Source organism: Oryzias latipes, chromosome 7 (assembly GCF_002234675.1).
Source record: "Oryzias latipes chromosome 7, ASM223467v1".
Classification (NCBI taxonomy): domain Eukaryota; kingdom Metazoa; phylum Chordata; class Actinopteri; order Beloniformes; family Adrianichthyidae; genus Oryzias; species Oryzias latipes.
Genome location: NC_019865.2, coordinates 30,650,904 through 30,677,972, shown reverse-complemented (window position 1 = coordinate 30,677,972; position 27,069 = coordinate 30,650,904). Strand labels below are relative to the sequence as shown.

At 40.7% G+C, this 27,069-nt stretch overlaps 1 protein-coding gene across 3 annotated transcripts in view; it reads left to right on the top strand.

The window, feature by feature from the left end:
- vps13d (vacuolar protein sorting 13 homolog D) overlaps positions 1 to 27,069 on the top strand; it is a 72,040-nt gene that overhangs the window by 27,873 nt on the left and 17,098 nt on the right. For all 3 annotated transcript variants that reach the window (XM_020701641.2, XM_023957042.1, XM_011473001.3), the window contains exons 26-57: positions 2,958 to 3,108; positions 9,209 to 9,413; positions 9,625 to 9,796; positions 9,923 to 10,038; positions 11,829 to 12,044; positions 12,128 to 12,408; positions 12,533 to 12,666; positions 12,818 to 12,973; positions 13,081 to 13,252; positions 13,329 to 13,403; positions 13,486 to 13,686; positions 13,884 to 13,973; positions 16,159 to 16,299; positions 16,429 to 16,554; positions 16,873 to 16,947; positions 18,833 to 18,935; positions 20,659 to 20,811; positions 21,086 to 21,221; positions 21,300 to 21,347; positions 21,973 to 22,123; positions 22,297 to 22,513; positions 22,589 to 22,839; positions 22,928 to 23,119; positions 23,209 to 23,335; positions 23,446 to 23,588; positions 23,674 to 23,804; positions 23,888 to 24,063; positions 24,227 to 24,350; positions 25,523 to 25,758; positions 25,837 to 25,939; positions 26,140 to 26,297; positions 26,440 to 26,548. In XM_020701641.2, coding sequence (XP_020557300.1) covers positions 2,958 to 3,108; positions 9,209 to 9,413; positions 9,625 to 9,796; positions 9,923 to 10,038; positions 11,829 to 12,044; positions 12,128 to 12,408; positions 12,533 to 12,666; positions 12,818 to 12,973; positions 13,081 to 13,252; positions 13,329 to 13,403; positions 13,486 to 13,686; positions 13,884 to 13,973; positions 16,159 to 16,299; positions 16,429 to 16,554; positions 16,873 to 16,947; positions 18,833 to 18,935; positions 20,659 to 20,811; positions 21,086 to 21,221; positions 21,300 to 21,347; positions 21,973 to 22,123; positions 22,297 to 22,513; positions 22,589 to 22,839; positions 22,928 to 23,119; positions 23,209 to 23,335; positions 23,446 to 23,588; positions 23,674 to 23,804; positions 23,888 to 24,063; positions 24,227 to 24,350; positions 25,523 to 25,758; positions 25,837 to 25,939; positions 26,140 to 26,297; positions 26,440 to 26,548 — 4,869 coding nt within the window. The remainder of the gene's footprint in view (positions 1 to 2,957; positions 3,109 to 9,208; positions 9,414 to 9,624; positions 9,797 to 9,922; positions 10,039 to 11,828; positions 12,045 to 12,127; positions 12,409 to 12,532; positions 12,667 to 12,817; positions 12,974 to 13,080; positions 13,253 to 13,328; positions 13,404 to 13,485; positions 13,687 to 13,883; positions 13,974 to 16,158; positions 16,300 to 16,428; positions 16,555 to 16,872; positions 16,948 to 18,832; positions 18,936 to 20,658; positions 20,812 to 21,085; positions 21,222 to 21,299; positions 21,348 to 21,972; positions 22,124 to 22,296; positions 22,514 to 22,588; positions 22,840 to 22,927; positions 23,120 to 23,208; positions 23,336 to 23,445; positions 23,589 to 23,673; positions 23,805 to 23,887; positions 24,064 to 24,226; positions 24,351 to 25,522; positions 25,759 to 25,836; positions 25,940 to 26,139; positions 26,298 to 26,439; positions 26,549 to 27,069) is intronic.

Genomic DNA, 27,069 nt, shown 5'->3' with positions numbered 1-27,069 from the left:
CTTTAGGTGTTCAATTTAACTGTGATAAATCTATCCGGAATTTAAGATATAATCCGGAGCAATGTTTCCCAATCCTGGTCCTGAGGCACTGCCCTGAAGGATTTCATTACTCTGCTCTAACGTTACCAACCTTTGCAGAGACTTTGCAATGACAGTCATGAAAGCCGACTGTCTTTAAGCAGAACAGGATAGAATAAATGAAATACAGCGTTCTCTGAGGACCAGGCTCAGGAAACTGTTCTAGAGTCCTTAAAATACGGAAATTAACAAACTCGTATTAAGATAACAAACCGAGTTACTTTGCTGTGGTCTTTACTGCTCTGCAGCTGTTTTTATTAGCGTTCCTCAATTGTTGACAGGACCAGTTAATAAAAAGTGAGACAGTCACCGCACCTCCACAAGGAACTAAACCAACCAAATTCACTAGCAAATTCTGGGATTGCGTGTGCTTGTGTACCTCTGTGTAGCCTCCTCCCATCACCAAGTATGAATGAAGAGTGAATGAATAATGGACACAATGAAAGCGCTTTGAGCGTCTGGAAAAGCGCGGATAAAATCCAATCCATCCTAGCCAAATGCTGCCGTTTGCGTGCAGACAGTAGCATTGAGGAAAAAAGCAATTCACCAAAAGGAGGGCTGATAAACAGGACTACTTTGATCAAAGAGTTATTTCTCCAAGTGAACATGAATTTATTATTACAGCAAACACAGATTATTTCCTACAAGGTACTAAATGAAGGTTTTGTTCGTCATCAAAAAGTAGCTGGTGACTACGGTACTCACTTTTGAGGCCCCTGCCTAGTTATGCTAACTTCCATGCCTCAATCCAAATGGTATTTTGCAATATTGATATTAACAAATTATTTTGTTATAAGTTGGTTTGATTAACAGCAGGAATAAAAATCAGTTCATTGATTAATCAATTCATCGCTACACCACTATTAGCTTGTGTCGGCCATATATGTTGGTCAATCAAATAAAAATGCTAATCATTTTTTAATAAAGCAGCAGATGTCAATGCCTGGTGAATACAGAATTGTCATGGAGAACTAACTTGCATGTTTTCCTTGCATTGTGTTCTTTTGATGAATAAATAGTTGAAGTTGTTGGCCCATGAAGCATTTATTAAAAGGAAGTTTTTGTCTCCTGGTGTTCTCAACTCTTGTTTCCTGGATTTTGTTATTTCTGCTTCCCGGGTGTAAACTCTCAAAATAAAATGTATCTATTAAACCAGCCATGAATGAGATCGGGGGCACCGTTATGCTTGTGGCTCCTGGAGCTGGAGTGGGATGAGTGTTGTTGATAGAATTACAACATTAATCTGTTACACATCATATGCCGTTTCCCCTTCCTGTTAAGACAGAAGATATTATATTCCTGTTTTAGTTCTCAGTTAGGAAACTTTAAAGCACAGCTTAAGAAAACTAAGAAGAAAGTGATGATCTGGAACACCAAAACATGTTTACAAAGTACAGAAAAATATGGGATGACAAAAAAAGACTTGTTAGCTGGACATGTCTTTTACCTCAAAATTTGTTTTTGCTAAATTCCTTGGTTTCTGAGATTTACTAGCTAAACATATAATCACATAGATTTTCATTATTTTGGTCTTCAGTCCTACTGTGAGACCCATTTTTATTGAAGGTTTCCCTTCTAACTTGTACATCAATGGAGTTTCTAGAACTGCCTTCTTTGACCCCTGCATTGTATTTCCCTTTGGCCAGTCTCCACAGCAAAGTACCCCAAGACTTGCACATCTGAGTTGGCTTCAGTTTTATGGCAGATTATTTGCTGGGCATTTACCCAGATTGGGAAATAGCACATAGAAACATTTGAAAGCACTCCATGTGGTTGTAGTAATGTATATCACCTGGTAGTCCTAGTCTGCCATCCTAGGACTAACCAGGCTCCATAGCTTCTGTGATCAGAGAGGATTGGGTGTGTCCAAGGTGGTATGGCTCTGAACCTTATTTTATCACTACAACATGGTTCAAATCAGGGCCATTTCTTCTTCGTCCAGCAGCAGGCCTATATAAGTGACATGTTTTCCCTACTGCACCAGGCTTTGTGTAAATTAGTAGAGAACTCCTATAGTTCATTTGTTTACTTCAACTACTTTAAGACGTTTTTAGCCAGAGGTTGGAAAAGATCATATTTATACAGTTTTAAGCTTGTCTTCATGTTGAAATGATTTGACTAGCATTCAAAGCTTTCAACTGTTACTCTCCATTTTACCTCAAATAGTTCTGTATTTTCCCAACTTCATTCTCCCTGTGCAGGAGTACTGGCTGTTCTCAGAAATGTCAAAACTAGGATGGAAGGCAAAGCCTTGAGCTCTCAGGTTCTTCTTTTACGGAGCCCCCGGCTTCAGTCATGGAGACAGAGATCATTTCTATCTTTTTGGCAAAACCTAAAGCTTTTTTTTTCTTTGACAAAGCTCATGGTTAAGCGTTGGCATAATTGACCCTAATCCAAGCCTTAAATTATGGCCTCAAAGTTGGATGGCTGTGAGTCATTGTAAGATGCACTGCATTTTACTTACTGCACACCTTTCCTCTTTTTCCCCCCTTCTTATTCATTGTAGCATGCCCTTTTATATCTCTATGATTTTATGACTGTCTGTTTCTTTATTTTTGTGGCATAACCGTCCCCCACACCACATGTCTGCTTTCCATGATTGGACCCATATATGTGAAGAAATCTGCTGGGCAAAATGATTTATTGGGGACTATCATCTGTATTCGCTTTGAAGATCTCTGTTCACACAGACTTCTCTAACAGCTCCTAAAAATTCCTCATTGTTAGAAATCTAACTTTTAAAACAGAAACTGAAACAACAGTGTACTTCCTGTTAAAGCCTGATGCTCTTATAACTTGCAAAAGCGGGCTTTGATAAAAAAAAAAGATATTTTGTCTGCTTGTGACTAACAGACATATAATTGTATTGTTTTAAAAAGGACACAGTGACGAGCACAGCAGAGCAGAGCGATAGGCAGAACCTACCAGAAGGCTCCGTCTCCAACTCCTCATCTTCAAGCTCCACCTTTAATAGACCTTGTAGCCTGAACACAACTGGGGCTCCTGATCAGACCAGTCCTAGCAGCTCAGGTAAGCAGAGACATTGATATGAACCTGCTTTGAATGAAACGATTGGCTTCATACATGCTTTGATGTAAGTAGCAGGCAAAGGGCAGTCACCAGGACTTATCTTTTATTAATGTCGATGTTTTCCCTCTAATTCTAGAGGCTTTCTCAATCCTGAAATAAGGTGCTAAGAGAGCTGGTTGACTATGCTCTTTTAAGATAGCATTTAAGACATGACCTCTAATTCTTTATGCTGTGAGACTATGAGGTTAAGCCTGAGTCACATGCATCCGTACAGGGGTCGACTCATATTGGTTCTGTGGATTTTGGGGTTTTCTGGGCCTGTGGAGGGTCGAACAGAGGAGCAGCCGCATCACAGCTCTGTGACGCTGATTGATGCAAATCTGCAGACCACTTCTGCTCCATAATGACCTTAATTGTCTACCTGCAAGAAAAAACCTTCATGAAATCTTGTTTTTTATATCTGGAAATAAATTCAGGCATCAAGTGGTTAAGAGAAGCGCAGATCCCTTGAAGCTCGTAAAGCCACATCAATGGCTGTTATGAAAATGGAATATAACATTGTTGTGCGTGTGGTACATGTATCATGACGTATTTGTAAGTATCAGGTCATTTGTTCCCTCTTATGACACACAGGTGATGCTGTCGTACATTAGTCACAACTGCCCTTAATGCAGTCCTTCTCAAATAGTGGGATGCGCATGGTTGCAGACTTTGCTTTTTGGCGTGTAAAGTGTAATTGCACACTGACAACAGCAGGTGGTGCAGCTGTGCGCTCCGTGCCAAAGCCTGGGCAGGAGTTTAAAACTTTGTAAACTGCTGTCAACAAAGTGAGAGAGACGAATGAAAGTCTCCCAAAAGCTAAGAAAAGGAAATATGACGAAGCTTTTCTAGAGCTTGGATTCACTGTGACGACGGCGGGAGACGAGGAAAGACCGGTGTGTGTGTGTGTGTGTGGGTGTGGGTGTGGGTGTGGGGGTGTGGGTGTGTGTACTGTGTGTGAAAATAGTGGCAGCGGACAGCATGAAGCCAAATTAATTAGGACGTCACCTACAGACATTACATCCTCAACACGTTGACAAGCTGCTTGATATTTTTCAGCAAAAAGGTGCAGCTTGTCAACGGCCAACAATCATCCCGCTTTCCCAGCTAAACATTGAGCAGGAGCTGAGAGTTGCACTATCATCCTTCAAACCTCGCTTTTTTTTTTTTTTTTTTTTTTTTTTTTTATTTTATTTTTTTTTTTCCACAATGCGTCGAAAGCAACAAATCTCACAATACAGAATGTGGAAAAAATGGACATCCCAGAAGCAGCTGCTTATTATTAGGGGTCCAGCATTTTAGACAAGCATAAAAATACAAAAGATAAGTGGCGGAAGGAAAAGAAAAGAAAAGAAAATAATTTCATAAATAAAATATACTAATAGAATGCGAGAAATGATGGTGATATAGTGGAAAGTGTTAGACAATAGGGACAATGAATTTGAACAACATAAACTCTGGCGTGTGGCCATATAAGTGTCAACAGACAGAAAGAAATCACAAACACGTTAATAGATGGTTTCGGTTGGAGCAGCATTTTCACAGTATGTTGACAATAATAACAATTTCAGTTTCCTTTTAAACATGTACATTGTTGCAGACTGTTTAACGTCATTTTCTAAAATATTCCAAGTTTGTGGACCTCTAATACAGACAGAGAAGCTTGTACATTTTAATTTTCTGTTTTTGCCTTTTAGCATATGCTTTCCCCTGGTGTCATGGTGATAAGAGGGCAAAAAAAGTGGTATGAGGTCACACAAACGACTATTTAATTTATTAACAACACTGTACATTGTGCATGCATTATGATACGTGTTGAGTTCCGGTAACTTAAGGAGGCTGTATCTGTGGAAGAGTGGATCCGTTGGGGAATTTGGCGTGGACCAGGTTATTGCTCTTATTGCTTTCTTTTGTGTAATCAGGAGTTTTGCTGTGTAGGTAGAATATGTGTTATTCCATATGATGTTACAGTAATTCAGGTGGGGCTCAAACAGGGATCTGTATGATGTTAGCAATGCATCTGATGGGAGGATGTGCCGAATCTTATAGAATAAACCAACAAGTTTGGATAATTTTTTAACTAGTTCATCTATGTGTTTTTTAAAATTTATAAATTGATCTATGTGGATTCCAAGAAATTTGATCGAGTCCACCTGTTGAAGAGATTGCCCATCTATATTTATGTTCAATTTCCTGTAGGTGGATTTGTGTCTGGATGTGTGGAATATGATAAAAAAAGTTTTGCTCGTGTTTAATGACAATTTATTGCATTTGAACCAAGTATCTACTTTTACTAGTTGTTCATTTAAGAGTTTTTCCAATAAGTCGATATTTCTATGTGACATGAATAAACTAGTATCGTCTGCAAAAAGTATTTTGTGGATGGCTCCAGAACAGAAAACAAAATCATTTATATAAATTATGAAAAGAAGTGGTCCCAATATGGATCCTTGTGGTACACCCGTTTGAATGTTGAGTTTTTGTGATTTTAGTTCTTTAACCTTTACATATTGCTCTCTTCCACAGATATAACTCCTGAACCACTGGAGCGCTAATCCCCTGACCCCGTAATGCCTTAATTTGCTGAGTAAGATTTCATGATCTATAGTGTCAAATGCCTTAGAAAGATCCAGAAAAACCCCAATACCATATTCACCTCTTTCAAAGGCGTCATTGATTTTTTCTACAAGATCTAAGATAGCCATACCCGTGGTGCTGTTTTTCCTAAAGCCATATTGTTGTGGCACTAATACATTGTGTTTTACAAAATAGTCTGATAATCTTGAGTACACAACTCGCTCAAATACTTTGGAAAGAGTTGGCAGTATTGATATGGGTCTGTAATTTTTAGTATCATTTTTGTCCCCAGACTTATATATGGGTATTATTTGAGCTATTTTAGTAATTTTTGGGACTTTGCCATGTGTTAAAGAAAGATTAATGGTGTAAGCGAGAGGTTCTGCAATTTCATTTACTATGGCTTTGATGATGTTACTACTTATGTTATCAGCACCAACTGTGTAGGACGATCTTAGCTTGTTTATAATATTCACCACTTCTGTTTTACAGGTTGGTTTTAGAAAGAATGAATTTGGGTAATTTCCCTGAAGATAAGCATTGTAATTTGCACCACCTGGTGGATGAATGTTTTGAGAGAGACTTTTCCCAACTGAACAGAAATAATTGTTAAAAATATCGGGTAAACTGAGATTGTTTGTTTGACATTGCTCTAAGGCATCAGGGATGACTGTAGTTTTTGTTCTGCGGCTGAGAATGTCATTTAACACCCTCCAAGACTTTTTTTGATCTCCAGATGCAACCTTCAGTTGTGTAGTGAAATGATTTTGTTTGCTTATTCGTAATAGTTTTATTAGATTGTTTTTATATTTTATGTAAGTTGATTTATTTTGGGTATTTGGTTTTTTTATATACTTTTTGTACAATTTATTCTTTTGTTTGATAGAATTTAGTATTCCCTTGGTTATCCAAGGTTTCACTTTTATGTCTTTTTGTCTAATTGTTTTTTCTGGGATTGTTATACTAATTGAGTCAGTTAATTCTTCAATTAATGAATTATATGCAGATTCTGGATCTGTGGTGTTGAATACTGCGTCCCACCTTTTGGTCTGAAGGTGACTGATTAGGTTTGCTAAGGTTTGAGTGTTTACAACTTTCACTTTTCTCCTTGTACGTGGGATTGACGGTTTTTTATTTAGTTTCATATAGCATGCAATAGGATAATGGTCTGTAATGTCTGAGTATACAACCCCTGATTTATATTCAATATTCACTGTATTAGTTATCATGTTGTCCAAAATGGATTTGCTTTTTTCCGTAACTCTGGTGTACTTATTGATTTTTGGGAAAAAGGATGAGGAGAAAAGAGTATTAATAAAGTCATTATTGGTTTTATTGTCCTTGGATAGATCTATATTTAAATCACCCATAATAAGACAATTTATGTTCGTTTGGTTTATGTGGAGAAGAATGTTTTCAAGTTTGTCTCTAAATATGTCATAATCAGAGTCTGGTGGGCGATATATTACTCCAATAACAATACTTTTTGCATTATTATGTTTTAGTTCTAGAAATATTGAGTCAGAAAAACCATCATCCAGTATAATGTCTGTTCGTTCCCTTACTGAATATGAGGAGCTCACATACAGGCAAACTCCTCCACCAGGTTTACCAGCTCTATTTTTGCAAAACAGTGTATATCCATCTAAGTTGTAAAGATCTAAATAAGCAGCTTCATTAATCCAGGTTTCACTGCAGCCTATTATGTCAAAATTGTGACCTATTGTTGCCAGCAGTGAAAGTAGGTCATCATGGTGTTTTTTAATACTGCGTATATTTAGATGCAAGGAGGAGAAGGTAAAGCTACTGTTAATTTTTATTAAATCCTCTGGATTATAATATTCACAGTTTAAATTTCCCAGTTTTGCACCTAGATAGTGATGTTCAAAATAGTCTTCTTCAAGACTACAATTTACTTTTATCAACCCCATACAGTTTGAGGAAAACATGATGTCCAGATTGCAAGTAGAAGACTCTGTGTAGACACTTTCCCAAATTCCCGCACCAAACAAACATAGTAAACAAAAAATAAGTAAAAAAATTTAAGAAACATAAAGATTACCATAGTCATTAAAGTAAACTCAAGTCAAATTTCTGTCTCCCGAGGAGTGCAATTCATTCAATACCCTTAACAAACATTAGTCATTGATGACTGCGATGTTTACTCACCAGATTATTATTGAGGTTGGAGTAGGAGTACAGTACCTCATTTGTGGGCAATTTTTAGAAATAGTTCAGCCTCTTTCGAGTCTCTGAAAGTCTTTTTAGTTCCGTTGATTGTGAAGGACAAGCTGAAAAGCTGAAAAGCAAAACATGCTCATTGTAGCCATTAATCATCACTTTGGGCGGCCGTGGTGCAGCGGTAGGGCGGTCAACCTATGATCGTAAGATTGCAGGTTTGATTCCCGCCTTGCACGTCCATGAGTCGATGTGTCCTTGGGCAAGACACTGAACTATGATGGGAGGTTGGCGCCAGTGTTTGGCAGCGGAGCCGCCACCAGTTTGTGAATGTGTGTGTGACTGCAAATTTACATTTAGTATTATTTATTTATTGATTGAATTCTTTTTCTCAGCATCAAATGGTTCAGTTGGTCAAAATATTTCTAGTTTAAATAATGACTGACAGATTTTTTATTTCAGGCACTTTAAGCTTCTTTTCTGTTTTAGACTAGAACAGGGTTTCTGTGGCTAAATAAAGTTAATATTTGTTGAAAGTGCATTTATATTGATTTTGTTCTTTTGTTAATGTTAAAAAATACAACTTTAGGTACACAATTTTTATAGATATTAACCTTGTTTATAGTCACCGCAGCATGTGTGTGTGCGTGTGTGTGTGTGGTGTGTGTGTGGGGGGGGGGGGGGGGGTGCGAAACATTGTCTTTTTCTTAGGGGTTGCTTTGCAGAAAATAATTGAGAAGCACTGCCTCAATGTTTGGTCCAAAATACACTGTGGGATATTTAATTTTCATTTGTTTGCCATTCTCGGCTGTGCAGTATTTTTTATGTAAAGTCCACTCGTGCTGTGATGGTTCAAACATTTTTCAAACACTTATTTGTCTTTGCAGTTCATTGATAAAAAACAGCCCGTCTATTCCTTTTGTTTATGTATTAACCCTTGTGCTATCTTAAATGACCCCCCCTTACATTGACGTGTTCTCCCTACCATGACAAAGGTGGATAAAGGTGGAAAGATTTCATGTAATCCATGCACACCAGTGAAGATCACAAATCATTGAAGAAAAAAGGTTCAGAGCACTGTCTAGTGGGTCTAGATGACCCAACTCCCAATGGTAAAGTGCCTAGGATAGCAAAAGGGTTAAATAGCACCTCATGATGTGTTGCCAAAGACACAAATATCTACCACTGCCCTTGTGGCACATTAGCATTTCTTCAGAACTGAAACTTACATTGAATTCTTGCCAAACACTGTTAGTTCTGAAAAGTCTACAAAACAAACCTCACCTGATGATGTTCTTTTGTGCAGCATGCTTGTTGGACTGCATGGCTCTGGACCTGCAGGAGATGGACATCTTTGCTGCGGAGCGTTTCCCTTCTTGCCTGTGGGACATTGGAAATAACACTGAGTCCTCTGACATCGTCTTTCCTTCGTACTTTGTCCGTCGCACTGGAGACAACCTGCTGAAGGATTGCTGCCGCCTCAAACTTCAAGTAGAACGCAATCTGGACAGGTACGGCCGGCTGACCCTTCAGAGATGAGAGCTGCTTTCTCTGGGTTTGGTTCATCCCAAGGCTCCCCTTTTATTGTTGTTCACTGCATAGGGGTACTGATTTGACTTTTTTTTGGAAAAGTTCAAAGGAAAAAGATTCTTTAACCTTGGAAGTTTTTGTTGAAGCCGTTTGGTCACTACTTCTTCGTTAATAATGTGACATTTCTTTCAGGGAGCTGAGCCATGCAGTCCCTGACATGTCCATTCACGGCAGTCTGTCGTCAGTGCACTGCTCTCTGGACAGAAAGCACTACCAGCTGATACGAGGGCTGCTAGAAAACAACCTGGGAGAGCCAGTTGAGGAGTTCTTGCGACCCTACAACCTTCAAGACCCCAGCAGCTATGTTAGAATGCTCTACCTACATTTCAGCATGGATGCAAACATATCACATTTTAAAAGCAAACAATAAACTGCAGTCACGTGGATCAATGCTATATGTTCAGTTTGTGGATGAATTTCCTCTGTCCAGACGGTGTTAAGTGGAGACGTCTACACCAACCTGTCTTTTCTGATGAACATGATGGATGTCAGCCTAGAGCTCTTGGAGAGCTCGGGCCAAACTCAACACAGACAGTCATTAGGAAGGTTAGCTTGTTTTGACTATTTTCCCAAATGTACAAATCAATCCTGAAGGATCCGCTAAATGTGAGTGGTAGAAAATATCTTACTTTTAACTTTCTTTTAACCACTGTAACCTTTATTCTGTTTTGTTTTTTTTACGCAATTAACCTAATTCTGGTGGAATGTGACGTGTGGATTTTCTCTGCGTTAAAAATGGCTGATTCACGCCACTGACTGTAGTAGAGAACTGGGCCGAGTGAGTGTGACATCACCAATAGAAAGTGACTTATTTCCAGCTCCATCAAAATTAAGTCACTTGAGTCGACTAATTTTTCCCGACAACGATGCTGCCGTAGACGTCGTCAGTAAGCAGTAATTGGTCTGAATCACTGTTTCTATGGTAACCTCTCTCGCCAATCAGGAGTGAGCTTGTTGGATGTCCACACCCCTACAACTAGAAAGCAGGCTACACAAAATCTGTCAATCAAATGTTTTGCATGTTTGGCGTTAGACCGCATGCTTTTATTGAAAGATCTGATTGGTCAGTTTATTAATTGAATAAATGGCGCTACAGAAAAATGTAATAAAAAAGGATTATCGAGAACGTGTTAATAAAAGGTTTTAAAGCAAGAGTGGTTCTTCTGACCGACAGAATGACTTGGCAGCAGCTGTTTATGTCGCAATAGAAGTGGGGAGGGGTCAGTATGTCAGTGATTCATGTTGGATTGAAGAGTTTAACATCTCTGGTGTTAAAGAGTTAAACTTTCAGCATGAAGTACTCATGAAACTAGATGCTGTTTTAGTGGGTTGTTTTAAACAGAAGCCCCGTCAGTCGAAGGCACATTAGCTGTAGAGAGGCAGGGTGACCTTGTACTGATCATAATGAGTGCATACTTTCTGCCACTTCAGTGGACATATGGAAAGAGTCCATTGTGATAATGATGTAAAAGATCCTGAGTTTATATATATATATGTATAGATACTGTTGTCAAAACCTGCTTAGGAAAAGATTTGGCTGTCATCAAACCCAGAAGAAAACGATTTAAACAAACATGAAACCCTAACCAGTAGTTAGGGTTTAATGTTTAACTATATTGTGCAGAGAAAATATGTCACAAAAAATTATGTGTTAAAATTGGAGGAACCGTTTTATGTTGGCCTGGACTTTGCTAGCAAAAACACTTTTTTTCTTTACAACAGTTGAACTGAACCCTGAGAACAAAATGTTGTTGAAATTCCAGATATTTTAGTTACTCCAACAGCACCAAGTAACAACAAAAGGAGCAAACTGAGAAAAGAAAACAAATACAATCACTTCAGGCCAGTTTCTTTTTTGTAGCATTATCAGTGCACCACAACACAACCAAAATGAGCTTTTATGAGTTTCCACAAGGCAGCAGTGCAAAGAAAATACTCTTGTTATTGGAAACTTTCAGAATCAAAAGCAGGACGAGCACCATCCAACTTGACAGAGTGAAGTCTGAAAGGAGAGAGGAACAAAGACGCACACAAACAGAAGCAGTTAGAGGTTTACTACTGGTTTGAAATGTCACATTCTGGACATTTTCTAGACATTTTCTTGGAGAAGCTGAACTTGCATGGAACCTTATTTCTTTAATGTTTCTAAAACGACTTTCATGGTGATCAAAATGTGGAGATAAGAGATATGAGCTGACTGAGATGTGAGCCAACATCCTCGTGTCATCATTAACTCTGCATAGATCTCTGAACCTTTTAGTTTTCAGATTAAGTTTAGCCACCAACTAAACTTCTAGAAAGATTTAGCTTGTTTGTTTTTTCTTTTTCTTTCAAAGGTTTGACTTTGTAAAGTCAAAGTTGCTTTTTGAAAGCTTCTCCAATGGATCAAAGTCGGTCAACCTGGTGTCTCACTCCCTGCTGGCCAATGACACTCGCTACAGTGAGCCAAACAGAAGAACTGATGGGTCTCGCCCCAATGTGTTTGACTGCATCCTCCAGCCTTCCAAAACGGGAACCAACCGAGCTTCCCTGCAGCTCGAGTTGCATTATCGGTAACTAACCAAAGTTCAAACGGTTTAAACAGCTTTCACACAAACTCACAGAAGCTTTGATCTGGTCCCACATTTTCCTGCAGATCCACGCGGGAATCCTCCTGCTTCACAGTGCTTCTCAATAACCTCAGGGTCTTCCTCATCTTTGACTGGCTCCAGCTGGTGCGGGACTTCTTGCAGATGCCAGATGAGAAACGGTCGAGTGGCTCCAAGTCTAGACAGAGGGGGTCTAGTTTCAGCAGCACAGATTCAGGAGCCCTTGGCACTGTCATGCCAAAGACGGTAAAGAGTGGAGTTGTAACCAAGAGGTCCACCGTGCCTGTGACCCAGGACCACTGTTTGGAGGTTAAGATTAATGTGACAGGTGAGAAAAATGCTTCTGTACTTTTACGTCCATCTGAGACTAGGCCCGGGAGATGCTGGACCAAACAAGAATGATGTTTCTGCTGCAACCACATGTCTATGTGATATTGTGTTTGCTTGTACAGGTACCGAGTTTGTTGTGGTGGAGGACCGATCCTCTCTGGAATCAAATGCCATCATTTTAAAGGGCACCACTGTCCTCACATATAAGCCCCGCCTGCTGGACAGACCCTTTTCTGGCAGCTTGGCTGGAGTCGAGGTGAGAGTCTGATTTAAAACGGCTTTCTCTTGATCTCAGTGTCTTGGCAGAAGAAGTCCTGCCAGCTCCAGCTGCAGAACCATTTGTGCTTATGCCTTGTGCATTAAATAATGGGGCAGTTAACTGGTGATAATTGAACTGTTTGATTCAGGTATTCTCGTGTCGACTGGGCAGCGAGCAGGAGACGGCGCTGTCCATTATTGATCCTGTCAACGTACAGGTAGATCTGTGTGGGAGCCCAACTTACCAGAGCAGCTCCGGTCTCCTGGACGCCTTCAATGTGGAGGACATCCCTCCTTTGCTGGAGGTCAGGAGTGGCTTAGATCATGCAGCTCTTAATAGCTAGAAACATTTTCTCTTTCTAAATACGGTTTATTTACCAGATGACTGAATAGTCATATTCTTCTTTGAAAGATTCAGTTTCCTGCTCTGGACATCCGCCTTTCCTACAATGACATCCAGCTCTTTCTGGCCATCGCCAAGTCCTTCCCTACTGCAAGTTCTATACTCTCACCCGACACTGACCGAGTGGATGCCAGCCCTCCACTGTCAGACGGCTTCAGTCAGAAGACCAACACCATCTCAGGTTTGGAGACAAACTCAGAAGTCTTATCCCGTCAAGCGTTGCTTCAGGTTTTAGTATTCATTTTGGTGCTTTGTAGAACCTCAGCTGAGCCACTTACTAGACCTTGGCTTCAGGAGAGAGGACTGCAAAAGAGCTCTTATCCACTGTAAAGGTGAGAGAGCAGTTGATGTATCTAAAAACCATCTGAGCATGAACGTCTGAAGCTATTTGACAAAAGCTGTATTGTTCTGCAGGCCAGTTGGATCTTGCTGCCACTTGGCTGCTGGAGAATGCGGAACATGTGGTGGGGCATTCCAGGAGCACGGCGGACCCTGGTGCTGGCAGCCACTCGGCTCCTCTGTCTGGGGTGGAGATCAAGGCTGAGAATCTGTGCATCTGTTTCATTGACGACTGCCTGGACTGTGATATTCCTCTTGCTGAGCTCACCTTCTCCAGTAAGTCCTGATGGCATGTTCAACGCCGTTGACAAACTGCGGACAAACTTTCGGATTTTGGTCGATCCATTTAGTCACTTGAGCAGGTCCTCTGTCTGCATGGTGGTCCATCACATTGGTTTATTCCAACTAGAAAATGTAAATGGACCTTGATTTTGTCAAATAGAAAGTAATCTTTGTACTCGATATGATTGCAGGGTTTTGTGTGCTGCAGCGCATCGGGTCCACACAAGAAGGCAACGCCAGCTTCACTCTTTCTGGAGACTACTACAACCGAGAACTGTCAGGTTAGTAAACCTAGGCAGACCTAAACTGTTGTCCAACAGCAATTACACAAACACAGAAGAAAAGTTATGTGAAGTTCAATGTCTGAGGTAGTTTGGAAATCTCTACTCTCATTACTATGAGAGATAAAATCAACCAAATGATATGAGGGGGTCTACACCACCACCAAAACTGAACATTTTGACATCTGTGAACATGTATTTTGGGCGGCAGTGGTTCAGGCGGTTGAGCAGGTCGGTGTTTCGATCCCCGCTTCCCCCGGTCAACTGTCGTTGTGTCCTTGGGTAAGACTCTTCACCCTCCCTGCCTCCAGTGCGACTCCACTGGTGAAGGAATGTGCATGGATGTCCCGGTGATGGTCAGAAGGGACGTAGCAGCTACGCCTCTGTCAGTCTGCCCCAAGGCAGCTGTGGCTACAACAGTAGTTATCATTCATTCATTCATTTATTCATTCATTCATTTATGAAAATGATTGAATGTCCAATATGTTTACATGTTTGTCTTACAATATTGAACATTTTCATGAGTAGAAGGGAGCAGAATTGAAGAATACAATTCTTAGAATTGTCTGCTCCCTTTTAAACATTGCATCATATTTACATTTCTCACACCATCACCTGTGCTATGATTTCACAATATACAGTTCAAATAAACAGTAAATACTTTCCATTCATATAATACATACATTCCAAACATTCCATTCAACAGTCAAGTTTGTACAAACTAATTCTTTTAGCTTTATACATCCGTTTAAATTGAATAATATTTTGACAACTTTTTAACTGATTCTTTTTAACTGATTCTCCTGGGAATCAGTTAAAAGTCCTCTTGCTTTTTGATGACCACATTGTCTTTAAGGAAGAAGTGAGGTAGTTCTATTGATCCTGACTTATTTCCTTTGACCTTATTCAGAATATTCCACGTAGTCTTTATGTTATGTTTATTTTCATACAGAATGCTATGATAGTATTTCTTCTCAGCTGGTCTCAATACATTTGTTAACTTGTTTTTGTAAACCTTATAACGTTTTTCAGCTGCTGCTGTTCTTAAGTTTAAAAAGTCCTTATAGAGTTTGTTTTTCTTTGTTATCCAGGGTTTTCTGTTATGATTAGATTTAGGTCTACTTAGAACTTCTGGACGGTGTCTATTGTAAAGATCTAACTAACGTTTTAGAAAAGCCTCAGATGCACCGTTTACATCGCCTGTTTCCATTCCATTCCAGTCTTGATTCATGAGATCGTTTCTGAAAGCATTCACAGTTTCATCATTCCTTATTCTATTATATATTTGGTGGATTTCTGATGACTTTTTTTGGCAATCTAAAGTCAAACATAGCAAATATAGGCAAGTGATCGCTTATGTCATTAATTACTAAAGCTTTGACTTTCCAAAATGTTGGTAAAAATGTTGTCTGTTAAAGTTGCACCATTGTTGTTATTCTGCTAGGCTTTGTATTCAAAGGATACAGTCCTTTACTATATAATGAATCGAAAAAAATCAGATGTTTGTAAATGTGAGTCAAGCTTTGAGAGATCTATATTGAAGTCTCCACAGATTATTAGTTGTTCATGTTGGTTTAGATTATTAAACATATCTTCTAAATTGTCCTTAAAAGTTTCAATTTTTGATTCTGGTTTCCTAGATACACATCCAACAGTCATATTTTTGTTTTTTTGTAACTCTATTTCCAAGTGTGAAGGAGGAGTGAATGAATAATGGAAACATTTTAAGCACTTTGAGCGTCTGCAAAAGCACAAAAAATTGAATCCATTATTATTATTATCATCTGTTGTTTTTCAGATGCAGCTCTCTGAAGCTCACTGTACTGGGAGTCTCTGAATGATCCCATGAACTCAGACAGTGGTAACCAGTGTTTGTGTAGAACTCTTTCAAATAAATAAATCTGATGTCTCCACATCATCCAGGCCTTCCATGAATTGTGAATATACACAGACCCGCTCCACGTAGCGATGGGGCTGAAAACATTTGGCGGTAGCTCCTCCTCATGTGTTTGGGACGTCAAGCTTATGAACCCCTTTTTCAACAGGCAGTAAGCAGCAAATTTGCCACGCGGCGGAGGAGAGGCGTCTGGCGTGAATTTGACAAGCGAATCGCGTTCAGTGCAAACGCATATTTGACATAAATGATGAATGACTTGAACTCATGTAAAGTTTATCTGTGTGGCAGGCTGGGAACCCTTTATCGAACCATGGCCCTGCTCCCTGTCTTGGCAGCAACAGGCTGCTGGTCGCCTCCACCCTCCAAGGTTTAAGATGGGAGTTCGGTCCAAACAAAGACTAGATGTTAACATTACCTCTGTTTTGCTAGGTATGTAAGATGGGAAACCTTCCTGTTTGCAGCTGGTAAAATTCCTATTCTGAAGTCTGTCTTAGCTGTCTTGGGCCTCTTACTAAAGTTGTCTCAGTCAGCAGAAATGTGTTTTTGTGCCCTCTGAAGAACAATACAAAACCACCAAGAGTTCCTGGATGGCTGACTACTGTAGAGAGGAAGAACACACCCCCAGCTCCTCATCCTCCCCTCCCTGGATGGGTTCCTCTGTTGACCCGCCCAGCTTTGGACAAAGTGAGTGACTGTAATGAATAAACTTAATTTTAATAAATAACGTAAAACGTGAGAAAAAGTCAAATATAAATTGAAAGGTGAATGAAAACTCAGAAACATGATGTGACAAGGAGGAAGAAAACATAAAATCCTAATCCTCACTGTTCTCATCTTAGACCACTCTATTTCACATGTATTGGTTCAAATTCTTCTAGAAATAATTGGCAATGTCTAAAGTGGATGTTGTAGATGCGTGGATGATATTGGTCGACACCTGAAATTAATATAAAGCCTAAATGCTGCTGTGAATTATTTTCCTTGCGTTGTCTCTGTTTTCAGGTGCACCACTCGCCCACCTACGAACACGAAGTGCAGTTAACATGGTTAACCTTCAGCAACAAGTTCACTACACAGGTGCAGTGCACTATGCTGGTGGGAACTCCATGTCCTGTGTTTCAGCATTTCACGTATAACTTCCCGATTAAAAACTAAAATGTATGAGAGTATGTTTTATAATAGACAGGCTAACGAGCAAATATTGCTGCAGCCATCAGTACATCAGATGGATGCTGTAGGGGCCTCACTGTGGGGACATTCTATGGAAAAAGTGCCTTTCCGGACTCTCAAGGCCACTGGACATCAAATCCAACCTTATTTATGTAACACTTTTCATAAAGAACATAACCCAAAGTGCTTAACACCACAACAAAAACATAAAAACTTAGAATAAAGCCCCCATCCCCACCCCTAGCCCACACAGAACCCTTAATCCCATTGCTGCCTCCCACCCCTTAAATGATGGAGATACGCATTTGGGAAAGCTGCATAGCCTGCCAGATGCAGCATCACAGGCGGGGACCGCTCCACCACAGCAAGGTGGTGATGCAGTTCCCCATCTAGAGCCGCAGCGGCTGAACAGCAGCCGACCCAGAGGGAGAGGTCCCACCTGAGGAAGCTCTGGCAGTGAAAATGAAAAGAAAAGTGAACAGAATAAGGAACCATAGTTGTAAAAGGCAGAAATAATTAACAATAAAATGAGAAATGAGGAATATTAAAAATAAATTATTAATAGTCCTGTGTAAAAACACAAAATGTGAAAAAGTGGATAAAGTAATACATACAAAATAAATACAAACTATTAAAAATGGTGAATTTAGCTAAAAGCCAGGTTAAAAAGATAGGTCTTTAGCCTTTTCTTAAAAGCATTAATGCTCTCTGCGGCCCTCAGGTCCTCTGGCAGACTGGTCCATAGACGGGGGCCATAGTGCTGAAACTATACTACTCTGTAAGTTTTGGTTTGAACAGATGGAATGGTTAAAAGACCAGAGCCAGAGGATCTCAGGGTTCATATTTGACTAAAAGATCTAATAAAGAAGAAGGCGCAGGACCAAAAAAGACATTTAAAAACCATTAAAAATATCTTAACATCAATCCTGAAGCATATGGGGAGGCAATGGGGAGATTTGGGGTGATGTGAGGCCCCCTCCTGGTCTTTGTGAGAACTCGTGCAGCAGATTTCTGGAGAAGCTGAAGGTTCCTAAAACCTGTTATTACATGATGACCTTCATGATGAGGTCTGATCAACCCTATAGCAAACTTTCTGCTTCTGGATCAGGGGAATTGGAATTTACTGTCTACATTATAGTTAAAACCTTTGATTATCTAAGGAATCCAGTAATTATCAGGTTCTTTGGATTAGCACTTATGCATTTCAACGATACGCCAATAAGACCAGGGCTGGAAAATTCCCATTACCAAGCATATGTTACTTACTTTTTTTGTATTCTTTCCACTTCTCTGTGTTCCCCGATTGGTAAACAAAAAGTGACGCCTATAAAAAAAATGTAAATGTTTTAACACAGAAATAAACATGTTTCTTTTTTTTGTAATTAACTTTTCAAGAAAGAAATAAACATGTTTTTTAATTGTGATTTTTTTGTTGTTGTTTTTTAGTATTGTTAAGAGTCGTACTTCTTTGGTGACTCTTTGGTTTGAAATGTCAGAGAGCTAAGGCTCCAATCATGATGGACAGTATTTGTGTTCTAACTTGAGCTCCTAACACTTAACATTTTTCAGTTTTGGAAGACCCACTCCAATGAAAATGGTGTTTTTAGTGTTTTTGACATTTTCTTGTAGCTTTTTTCTGATGATTAAGGACAAAAATGAGGTATTTCTTATTTCAAATCGTTGCAAACCAGAAGGAGACAAAAATGCCTCTTGAAAAAGCATTAAAAGGTTTCATTCCTCGAGAAAATAGATTTATTTTCTTGAATGTGTTTTTTTTTTCTGTTTCATGTAGATGTAAGGATGTCAAAGAGGAGGCAGCCATTTGTGCCATATGCTTTGCGGAACCACACAGGATGCACCATGTGGTTTGCCACTCTGACCACAACACCAACAAGGTATTCTGACCCTCATGACCTTTGACAGCCAGCAGTTAAAAAGATAAAAAGAGACAGAGTACTGAAAGGTTTTTAGAGAAACTGTCTGCTGCGGATCCAGCTGGGAGAGTCCAACATATGGAAATACAGAAAAGAAAATCCTGGATGAGAAACCTGCTTTCACCATATCTGGCGTTTTCTAAACGAATACAAGCTTTTACTGCTTGTGTGGTGTATTGGGTCTTTTATAGCTTAGCTCCTCCACCATTAAATGAATGCGTTAAACAGAAATCTCCAAGGGTGTCTTCCAGAGTAACCAAGCCGCTGTTAGAGGTGACTGTCAGCTCTCATTCAGACAAACGTCTTTCTGACAGTCATTTCTGTCTTATCAAGGTTGACCTTCCTGGATCAGCATAGCCATCACAATAAGAGAAAGTAGACATTTTGTCATCTTTAAAAGACAAATGAGATTTTTAATGTTTATTAGAGTGCAGAGTCCCTTTCTTAATAAATACATGTTTGAATGTCCAAACATATCAGGACAGAATATGATAAAGAATGTGAACGCAGCTTCTAAAACCGCTGGTGCCATGAAACTCTGTTTGGAGTCCTGGTTTATGATGTTATACCAAGACTGCAAACAAAGTCCCACTGGCTCCTGCAGTACTTGGTGACTGTTCTGAGCACTTGAAAAAGTGAGCTGTTAATCTATCTGCTTCAGTTATACGGCAATAACTGTTTTAATCAACTGGGGAATAATATTACCAGGAACAACAAAAAAAACATCTAATTATGTGTATTTTCAGGCAATTCACTGTTTATCGAGTAAAGCTGGAGTTTTTTTTTTTTTTTTGAAAGTAGATTACACACATTGTGTTCAATTTAATTCATAAATATTGTATTAATTTCCAAACGGCCATTAGAATTTGTGATAATTCATTTTTTTTTCTCTGATTCTTCAGTTCAGTGTTTCTCAGCCTTGGTCCTCGGGGACTCGTACCCTGATCCAACACCTCTGGCTCTAATGACTGCTATTATCTAGCGTCTGCAGTTTAATGATGAGCTGAATCGGGTCTGCTAAAGCAGGTTGTGTTCCCTGAGGACCAGGGTTGGAAAACACGCATGTAGGCGGTCGCATCTGTGGGCCGGATTGATCTCCTGCAGCAGGCAGTGTTGCAGTGAATCTGAAAAAAGTCCCTGAAGATGCTGTTGTTGAGTTGCTGTGCAATGAAGAGGATGATGTAGGCTTTACATATATTTGTTTTTTTCCCTACAAAGCTTCATTTTTTGAACAAGCAACTCTAAAAGTAATATTTGTAAAGAGGAATCATTTGGAAAGACTCAGTCCTTCAGGATGGTTCCATCAGCCGAAACAGATTTAAAAAGAGTCATAAAGACTTCACTTTAAAGTACAAAATGAATCTAAACTGAAGTACAATATTAAGTACAAATAAACTCTGCCTTGCTGCATTTAAATAACAACAAAAAAGTTTCATTTTCTACTCTTCTCACAAGTTACCCTGTTTCCAAAACCTTTCCACACTTTTGACTTTTTCTACAAATACGTAGAAAGAATTCAAATAAGACGAGACCTTTCACCTAAATACGGAGATACTGTTAGTAGCCACTAGACTTTAGTCATTGTGTGGGCTATGCTTGTCTCAATTTGGTGAATTTTTATGTAGCCCAAGAAGAACAAAGCTTTATGAGAACTGAAAACAGATGTTTGCTTTTGTCCCAACAGGGTGGCGTTGTCTCACAGCAGCAGCGCAGATTCCATCTCAGACATCCACAGCTCAGGAGTGGATGACAGCCACAATGTCAGCCAATGGAGAGAGGTGTTGCCTGGGGAGGAGCTTCCTTTTGAGTTTGAAGCGCGAGAGAAACTGCGTCACCGGTACACTTCAGACTCTGCACACCGCGTCGCACCATACCATCTGTTTTCTGCAACGTTGATGCAGAATGGAGACAGAAGTTTTCACCCAATGCACAAAAACCTGAAATTTGCATGCCACAGGTCTACTGCTGTAGTCATAGTGCAAAGGGATTAGAGTCCTCTATTTTCTGCTTTATAGGGGACAGCAGATGATTAGCCGCACTGTCAGAGATGAGTCCAGTGCAGAAACTACGGTGTTGTCTGTGTTTGATGGCTTCTGCCTATTTCCCCACAGACACACTCACGAACTGAAGCTGCACCAGCTGCTGGTCCGGGTTTGTGGATGGGAGCAAGTCAAGCCGGTATCTGTTGACAAAGTGGGCATCTTCTTTCGCTATGCTGCCCCGGACAGGAACAGCTCTTCCAGCACTGTGAGCACAGACAGACTCTGGGAACGAAACACTCACCTCATGGTACCAGCTCATCCTTTTGTCCTTAATGGCCCACAGGTTGGCAGCCCCATTAGCAGGACCAACATCATCCATCCTCATGTTTATGTAAGTCTCTTTTTATGCTCTTTGGAAGTCTCCTTTTGGTTTAAACTGCAGTAGTTCTGGCTACACACAACTGGAGTGCTGATTATGCCTCCCTTCAGAATGGTGGCAGAAGCAGGGTGATAGTTCTGAAAAACCTTGTTTGGTTTAAGGATCACGGTCTTGCCCTCCTTTCTCTTGCCCCGTGGTCACAAGTGTCGGAGGAGACTTGATGCTGACTTGAAACTGGACCTCCAAGTAAATGCAGCAACCAGGTCATGCTTTTTACAGCTGTGACTTTTGGCTAGTATCAAGTCTATCCTATCAAAGCCAAACCTTGAAATTGTTACGCATGCTTTTGTTTTGTCCGGGCTGAATTATTGCATTTCCTTATATGCTGGGTTTCCTAAAGCTTCAGTGACGAGGCTGCAGCTGGTTCAGAACGCAGCAGCTAGATTTATCTGTAGCACTAAAAGCTTCGACCCGATCCTGGTCTCCTTGAACTGGCTGCCAGTTGAATATTTGATTTTTAATAAAATTCTTGTTTTTTTGTTCAAGTCACTGGCAGGTACTGCTCCCTTTTTTAAAGAGGCTTCATCCCAAAGTGGGGCTCAGTGGCTAATTTGCATAAATATTTCTGGCTCCTCAGTTCTCCGCGCTGCCCCCTGTCAGGGTAGTGTTTGCCATCACAATGGAGGGCAGTGCTAGGAAGGTGATCACCGTCCGCTCCTCCCTGATGGTGAAGAACCGGCTGGATGTTCTAATGGAGGTCAGGCTTGACAGCCCCTCAGCCCCTGACAGTGAGACCTTCTTTTTAATTTATTGGAGCTTTTTTTTTGTTGTGCCTTATTGTTTTTAGTTATTCCTTATAATTATTACCTTGTTATTCTTTTCAAGTCTCTTTTGTATCTATTCTTTGATTGCTTCTCATGATTTTTTTATGTCTCCTAACTTTTTTTCTGTGTTTTGGAAGAACCGATGGTGTTGCCTCCCATTCTACCTGGCCAGGCCTTGGCCATCCCTCTCCACCTGACGTCTTGGCGTCTGCAGGCCCGTCCTAAAGGCATGGGCCTGTTCTTCTGCAAAGTTCCAATCCACTGGACCAGTGTAGAGCGACCTGAAGAGATAAGTAGCAGCAAGAGGGAATGTCAGTCAGCAGACTACGATGACAGCCACAAGCAAAACTTCAGGTAAAGAATGTCAGTTGGACTTTTTTCTGTAATTTTGCTTTACATCCTTGGCTTCTCTGCACCTTTTCTATGAAGGTTTTGTGTGGTCATCAAAAAGGAGAACTACCCAGACCAGCTGCCAGCCAAGAGGCAGGTTTCTGGCAGTACACAGGAGATCTATCGCCAGCCAGGCCACACCATTTACCTTCTGCCCACTATGGTTCTGGTCAACCAGCTGCCCTGTGAGCTGAACTATTACATCAAAGGAGTGCATATCCAGGGCTCACTGAATCCTGGAAAGGAGGCAGTTTTGCACTTGGCTGACACGTCTCAGAACCTGGAGTTGGGTCAGAAACGATTGCCTTTCATGAGTACCGTGTCTCTAAAGAGGCTTTGGGTTCCTTCTTGTCATTTTTTTATTTATTTTTCCTCCAGGAGTCTTGCTGGAGAGCTTTCCAGTGTGCAAAGAGCTGCTGATTCCTCCTGGCACTCAGAACTACGTGGTCCGCATGAGGCTTTACGACACAGAGAAACGCCTTCTCTGTCTCACCATCCGAATCATCCTGCGAGCACAAGGCGCTCTGAAGATTCTCATCTCTGCACCTTACTGGCTAATCAACAAGACTGGTAATGCTTTCATGGCTTACAATGATCTGGTAGAAGAACCCCATCACAAACTGTTCTTTAAAACCCCCTAAAGCACTTTTATTCCCTAGGTCTTCCACTGATTTTCCGCCAGGACAATGGAAAGGCAGATGCAGCGGGACAGTTTGAAGAGCACGAGTTGGCCCGAAGCCTCAGTCCCTTACTCTTCTGCTACACCGACAAAGAGCAGCCTGCCATGTAAGTGTGTGCCTGGGACCTGTCTTCCATTCTTGAATCCATAGGCCGTTGTGTCATCCCTGATCAGTGCCTTTACTTCACACATTTTTCCTAAATATCTTTGACCCTAGGTGTACAATGCGGATTGGAAAAGGAATCCACCCAGATGGAGTTCCAGGCTGGTGCCAAGGCTTCTCCTTGGACGGAGGAAGTGGGGTGAGAGCGGTAAAGGTGATCCAGCATGGGAACAGGCCTGGCCTCATCTACAACATAGGCAAGCTAAGACAAGAGCCATGCTGAAAGTTAGACAGATGTTCTTAAAAATGGTTCCAACTCTAACCACCACTGACCCTTTGTAGGTATCAGTGTGCGGAAAGGTAAAGGGCAGTACAGAGATACACACATTGTGACGTTTGCTCCACGCTACCTCCTGGATAACAGATCAACCCACAAACTAGCCTTTGCACAGAGAGAATTTGCAAGAGGACAGGTAAGAGAGTCATGCAAAGAAATAAAAATAACCTTGATACTGCAAACAAACTACAAAACATCCGCTAAACAAATGTGTTTTAGGGTACCAGCAACCCAGAGGGGTATATCTCCACGCTGCCGGGCTCCAGCGTTGTTTTCCACTGGCCCCGAAATGACTTTGACCAGCTGCTGTGCGTGCGCCTCATGGAAGTCACCAACTGCACATGGAGTGGCGGCTTTGAGGTCAACAAGCCAAAGTCGTTTCACATTAATATGAGGTGGGTCAACTGTTTGCTTTACTAAAATCAATTACCATACAAATACATGTTTTCCATGTAAAAAAGCACAAGGAAACAAACATTTTGCATATAAACAGCCATATTTTTTCCTTTTTAGAAATATTTCAGTGCAGTAGCTTAAAGTGGGTTTTGGTTTTGACAGGGACACCTTGGGAAACTGTTTCTTCCTGCGGACAGAGATCACCCTAAAGGGAGCCACCTATCAGATTTCCTTTACCAATGCCGATCAGCTTCCACCGCCCCTGCGTATCGACAACCTCTCTGAGGTATTTCACTGTCTGTAGCAAAAACCTTTTCCAGTGTCCTTGACATGGTTTTGTGAAAGTGTTTCTGCAACAATATCCGTGTTTGCCATATTTAATTATACTTTCCTGAGCAAAATTTCTAAACTAGGTATTCTGTGACTTTTTTTAAACCTTCCACATTTTTTGGCAGTGTACAGTGAGCTGTCAGTTTTTTTCTAACAAAGTGAACTGCAAAATGGAATCTTAAGAAAACATGCCTTGGTGACTTGAATTACTTCTTAAAATTAGAATTTTTGGTAAAATAGTTTTTCTTAATCTATTGGCAGATTTCTTTTGCTTATTAAAATAATTTTTTTGTTTTACTGTGTTGCCATTAATGTTACATGTCTGTATGAACAGCCTGTTTATCTTGAACCAAGATTATCTTGAAGTTTGATACAAACCAAGTTTAATTGATGATGTTGGTAGTAATCTAATTTAGCCAATATTCAAAAAGTGTAAATGTTCTTAAAGGGTCTACATCATGCTTTTCTTAAGCTTTTGAGAGTAAACTATATCCATATATATGATAATATTTTACCTTTTGTACACTAATGAACAATTTTTTATGAAATATTAGTTATTTTCACAGCTAATTTTTCCTACCCGGTCGTAAGACGACTTGATCTCTGAGGCTCCGCCTTTATCTCCTTGTTGGTGCCGCCCATTTCATGATGTCATCCTAGAGTCGACCTCTAGGATGACATGCATTTCAACCACGAAAGCAAACAACAGCCAAACTTTTGAAAAGATGGAAAATGAAAGCATTTTGCTGATCCCCACTAGCTCTACAGAGAAAGTGGTTGGGTGTGTGTGTTAGTCTGGGGGCGGGGCTGGCAGTACTGACACCTCCTGGAAGGGGCTTTTCTCACTATTTGTAGATTGGGAGGGGCTGGTGCTCAGAGCGTTTAAGAGGAATGCTCAGAAATCTGTGAATGAATCAAAATATGACTTTTAGGTTGTTTTTTTGAGGAATCTATACTAAACTTCAAAGCTCAGAAAAGTTGATTTTGAATTAAATAGGCTCTTTAACTGCAGCGACACCGCGCCCCCTGCTGGTTCATCACCGCGGTGATCATGAGAGCTGATTAGAGGTCAGATAAATGTCAATGAAAAATGTAAATGTAAAAGTGCTTAATTTGGTTTTTCATCAGGTTCCAATCCAGTTCTGGCAGCATGGCGTTGCTGACCTTCGACTGCACACTGAAGTGAAGCCCATGTCGGTACTGGACTACGCCTGTGATGAGCCCACGCTGCCACCATACCTCACCATCACCGTGAAGGGGGCGGGATCCTCTGATGTCACAGCCGACATGAACTTTTTTAAAGAGTTCAACAAGCTCTACTATGAGAACTTCATCTACATTGCGGCCACTCACACCTTTTCACAGTAAGCCTTAGGAACAGCACCACCAAGGCCATACATTGTTGTTGGGTTTAAAAAGGAAGTCTCTTGGTGTTTGTGCAGGACTGCTGAGACGAGGCCCGTTGGCAAAAAATGGTTGATGAGCTGGTCAGAGCTGGTTCTTGATGTTGACACAAAGACTCAAAGAGTCATACTAAGAAAAAAGGTATACCACCAAAATACATTTTCTTACAACCAGATAAGGCTTCTGAAAAGCCCCTTGTGATTTCCAACGTATGAGTAATCATTGTGTGAACAGTAAAGTGGTTTAGATGAAAATAAGTAGTAAACGGTCTAAACTGCTGACCATGTTTATTCTGTCTAGTAGAAAGATGCGTCCTAGTATGTTTACTGGTTGTCCCATAGGAGCCTGGGAAGCGCTCCCAGCTGTGGAGGATGACGGGAACTGGAATGCTTTGCCATGAAGGCTCATCTCCACCACAGAACAAGCCAACCCAGCCTCGTCCCCTGGACTCATCCTTGGTGCTGGACATTGCTGGTCTTGCAGCTGTTAGTGACAACAGGTATGGGATGCATTCCTGAGATAAGGCCGCCTGCAGATGCTTTACGAAACAATTTAAAGTAAAACGTTAGAAAATGGCATAACTAGCAATGCTGTAACACTGATGTATGATGACCCTTTCTTACCGGTACTGCCGTTCTCAGTTTTGAACCTCTAATGTTGCGGAGGCCGGACTCGCGCCGCAGCACGACTCAGACGTGGTACTTCAGTTCAGGCATGCTGACCTGTGGCCTTCCTCGACTGGTGGTGCAGGTAAGACATTCCTGAGGGAGCTGTTTGAAAGCCCCCTCTCTCAGCCAAACGCATGTTGACAATAAAAGGTTCTATTAGTGTTAATGTTCTACATCAGTGCCTGTACTTGTCTTTAGAAGTAATGTAAAGAGCCACAGTACACACCGTGGTCTTGTTCATACAAACGAAGCCTTGTTCTGTAGGAAACAGCAAATATGGCAGAGTAGGGAGGAGTTGTCGCTGGATGAGAAAGTGTTTTGCTCAAGCACCCTTTCTTAAGTTTCTTTTGAGTCTGAATCAGTTTGGTTTGTATATTTCTACATTAGATTGTTTGAAAAGACAGTAGAAGTATGGTCTGATTCAGAAATGAAACTTGAATGTAGAGGCCGCAATTAAGCAGTGAAGCGTGTTTTTGGACTGTGGGTGGAGGCCTGAAGAAAACCCACGCATGAACGAGATGAACATGCAAACTCCACACAGCTGGGATTAGAACCAGAACCCTCCTGCTGTGAGGCGAGAGTGCTAACCACTACACCACCATA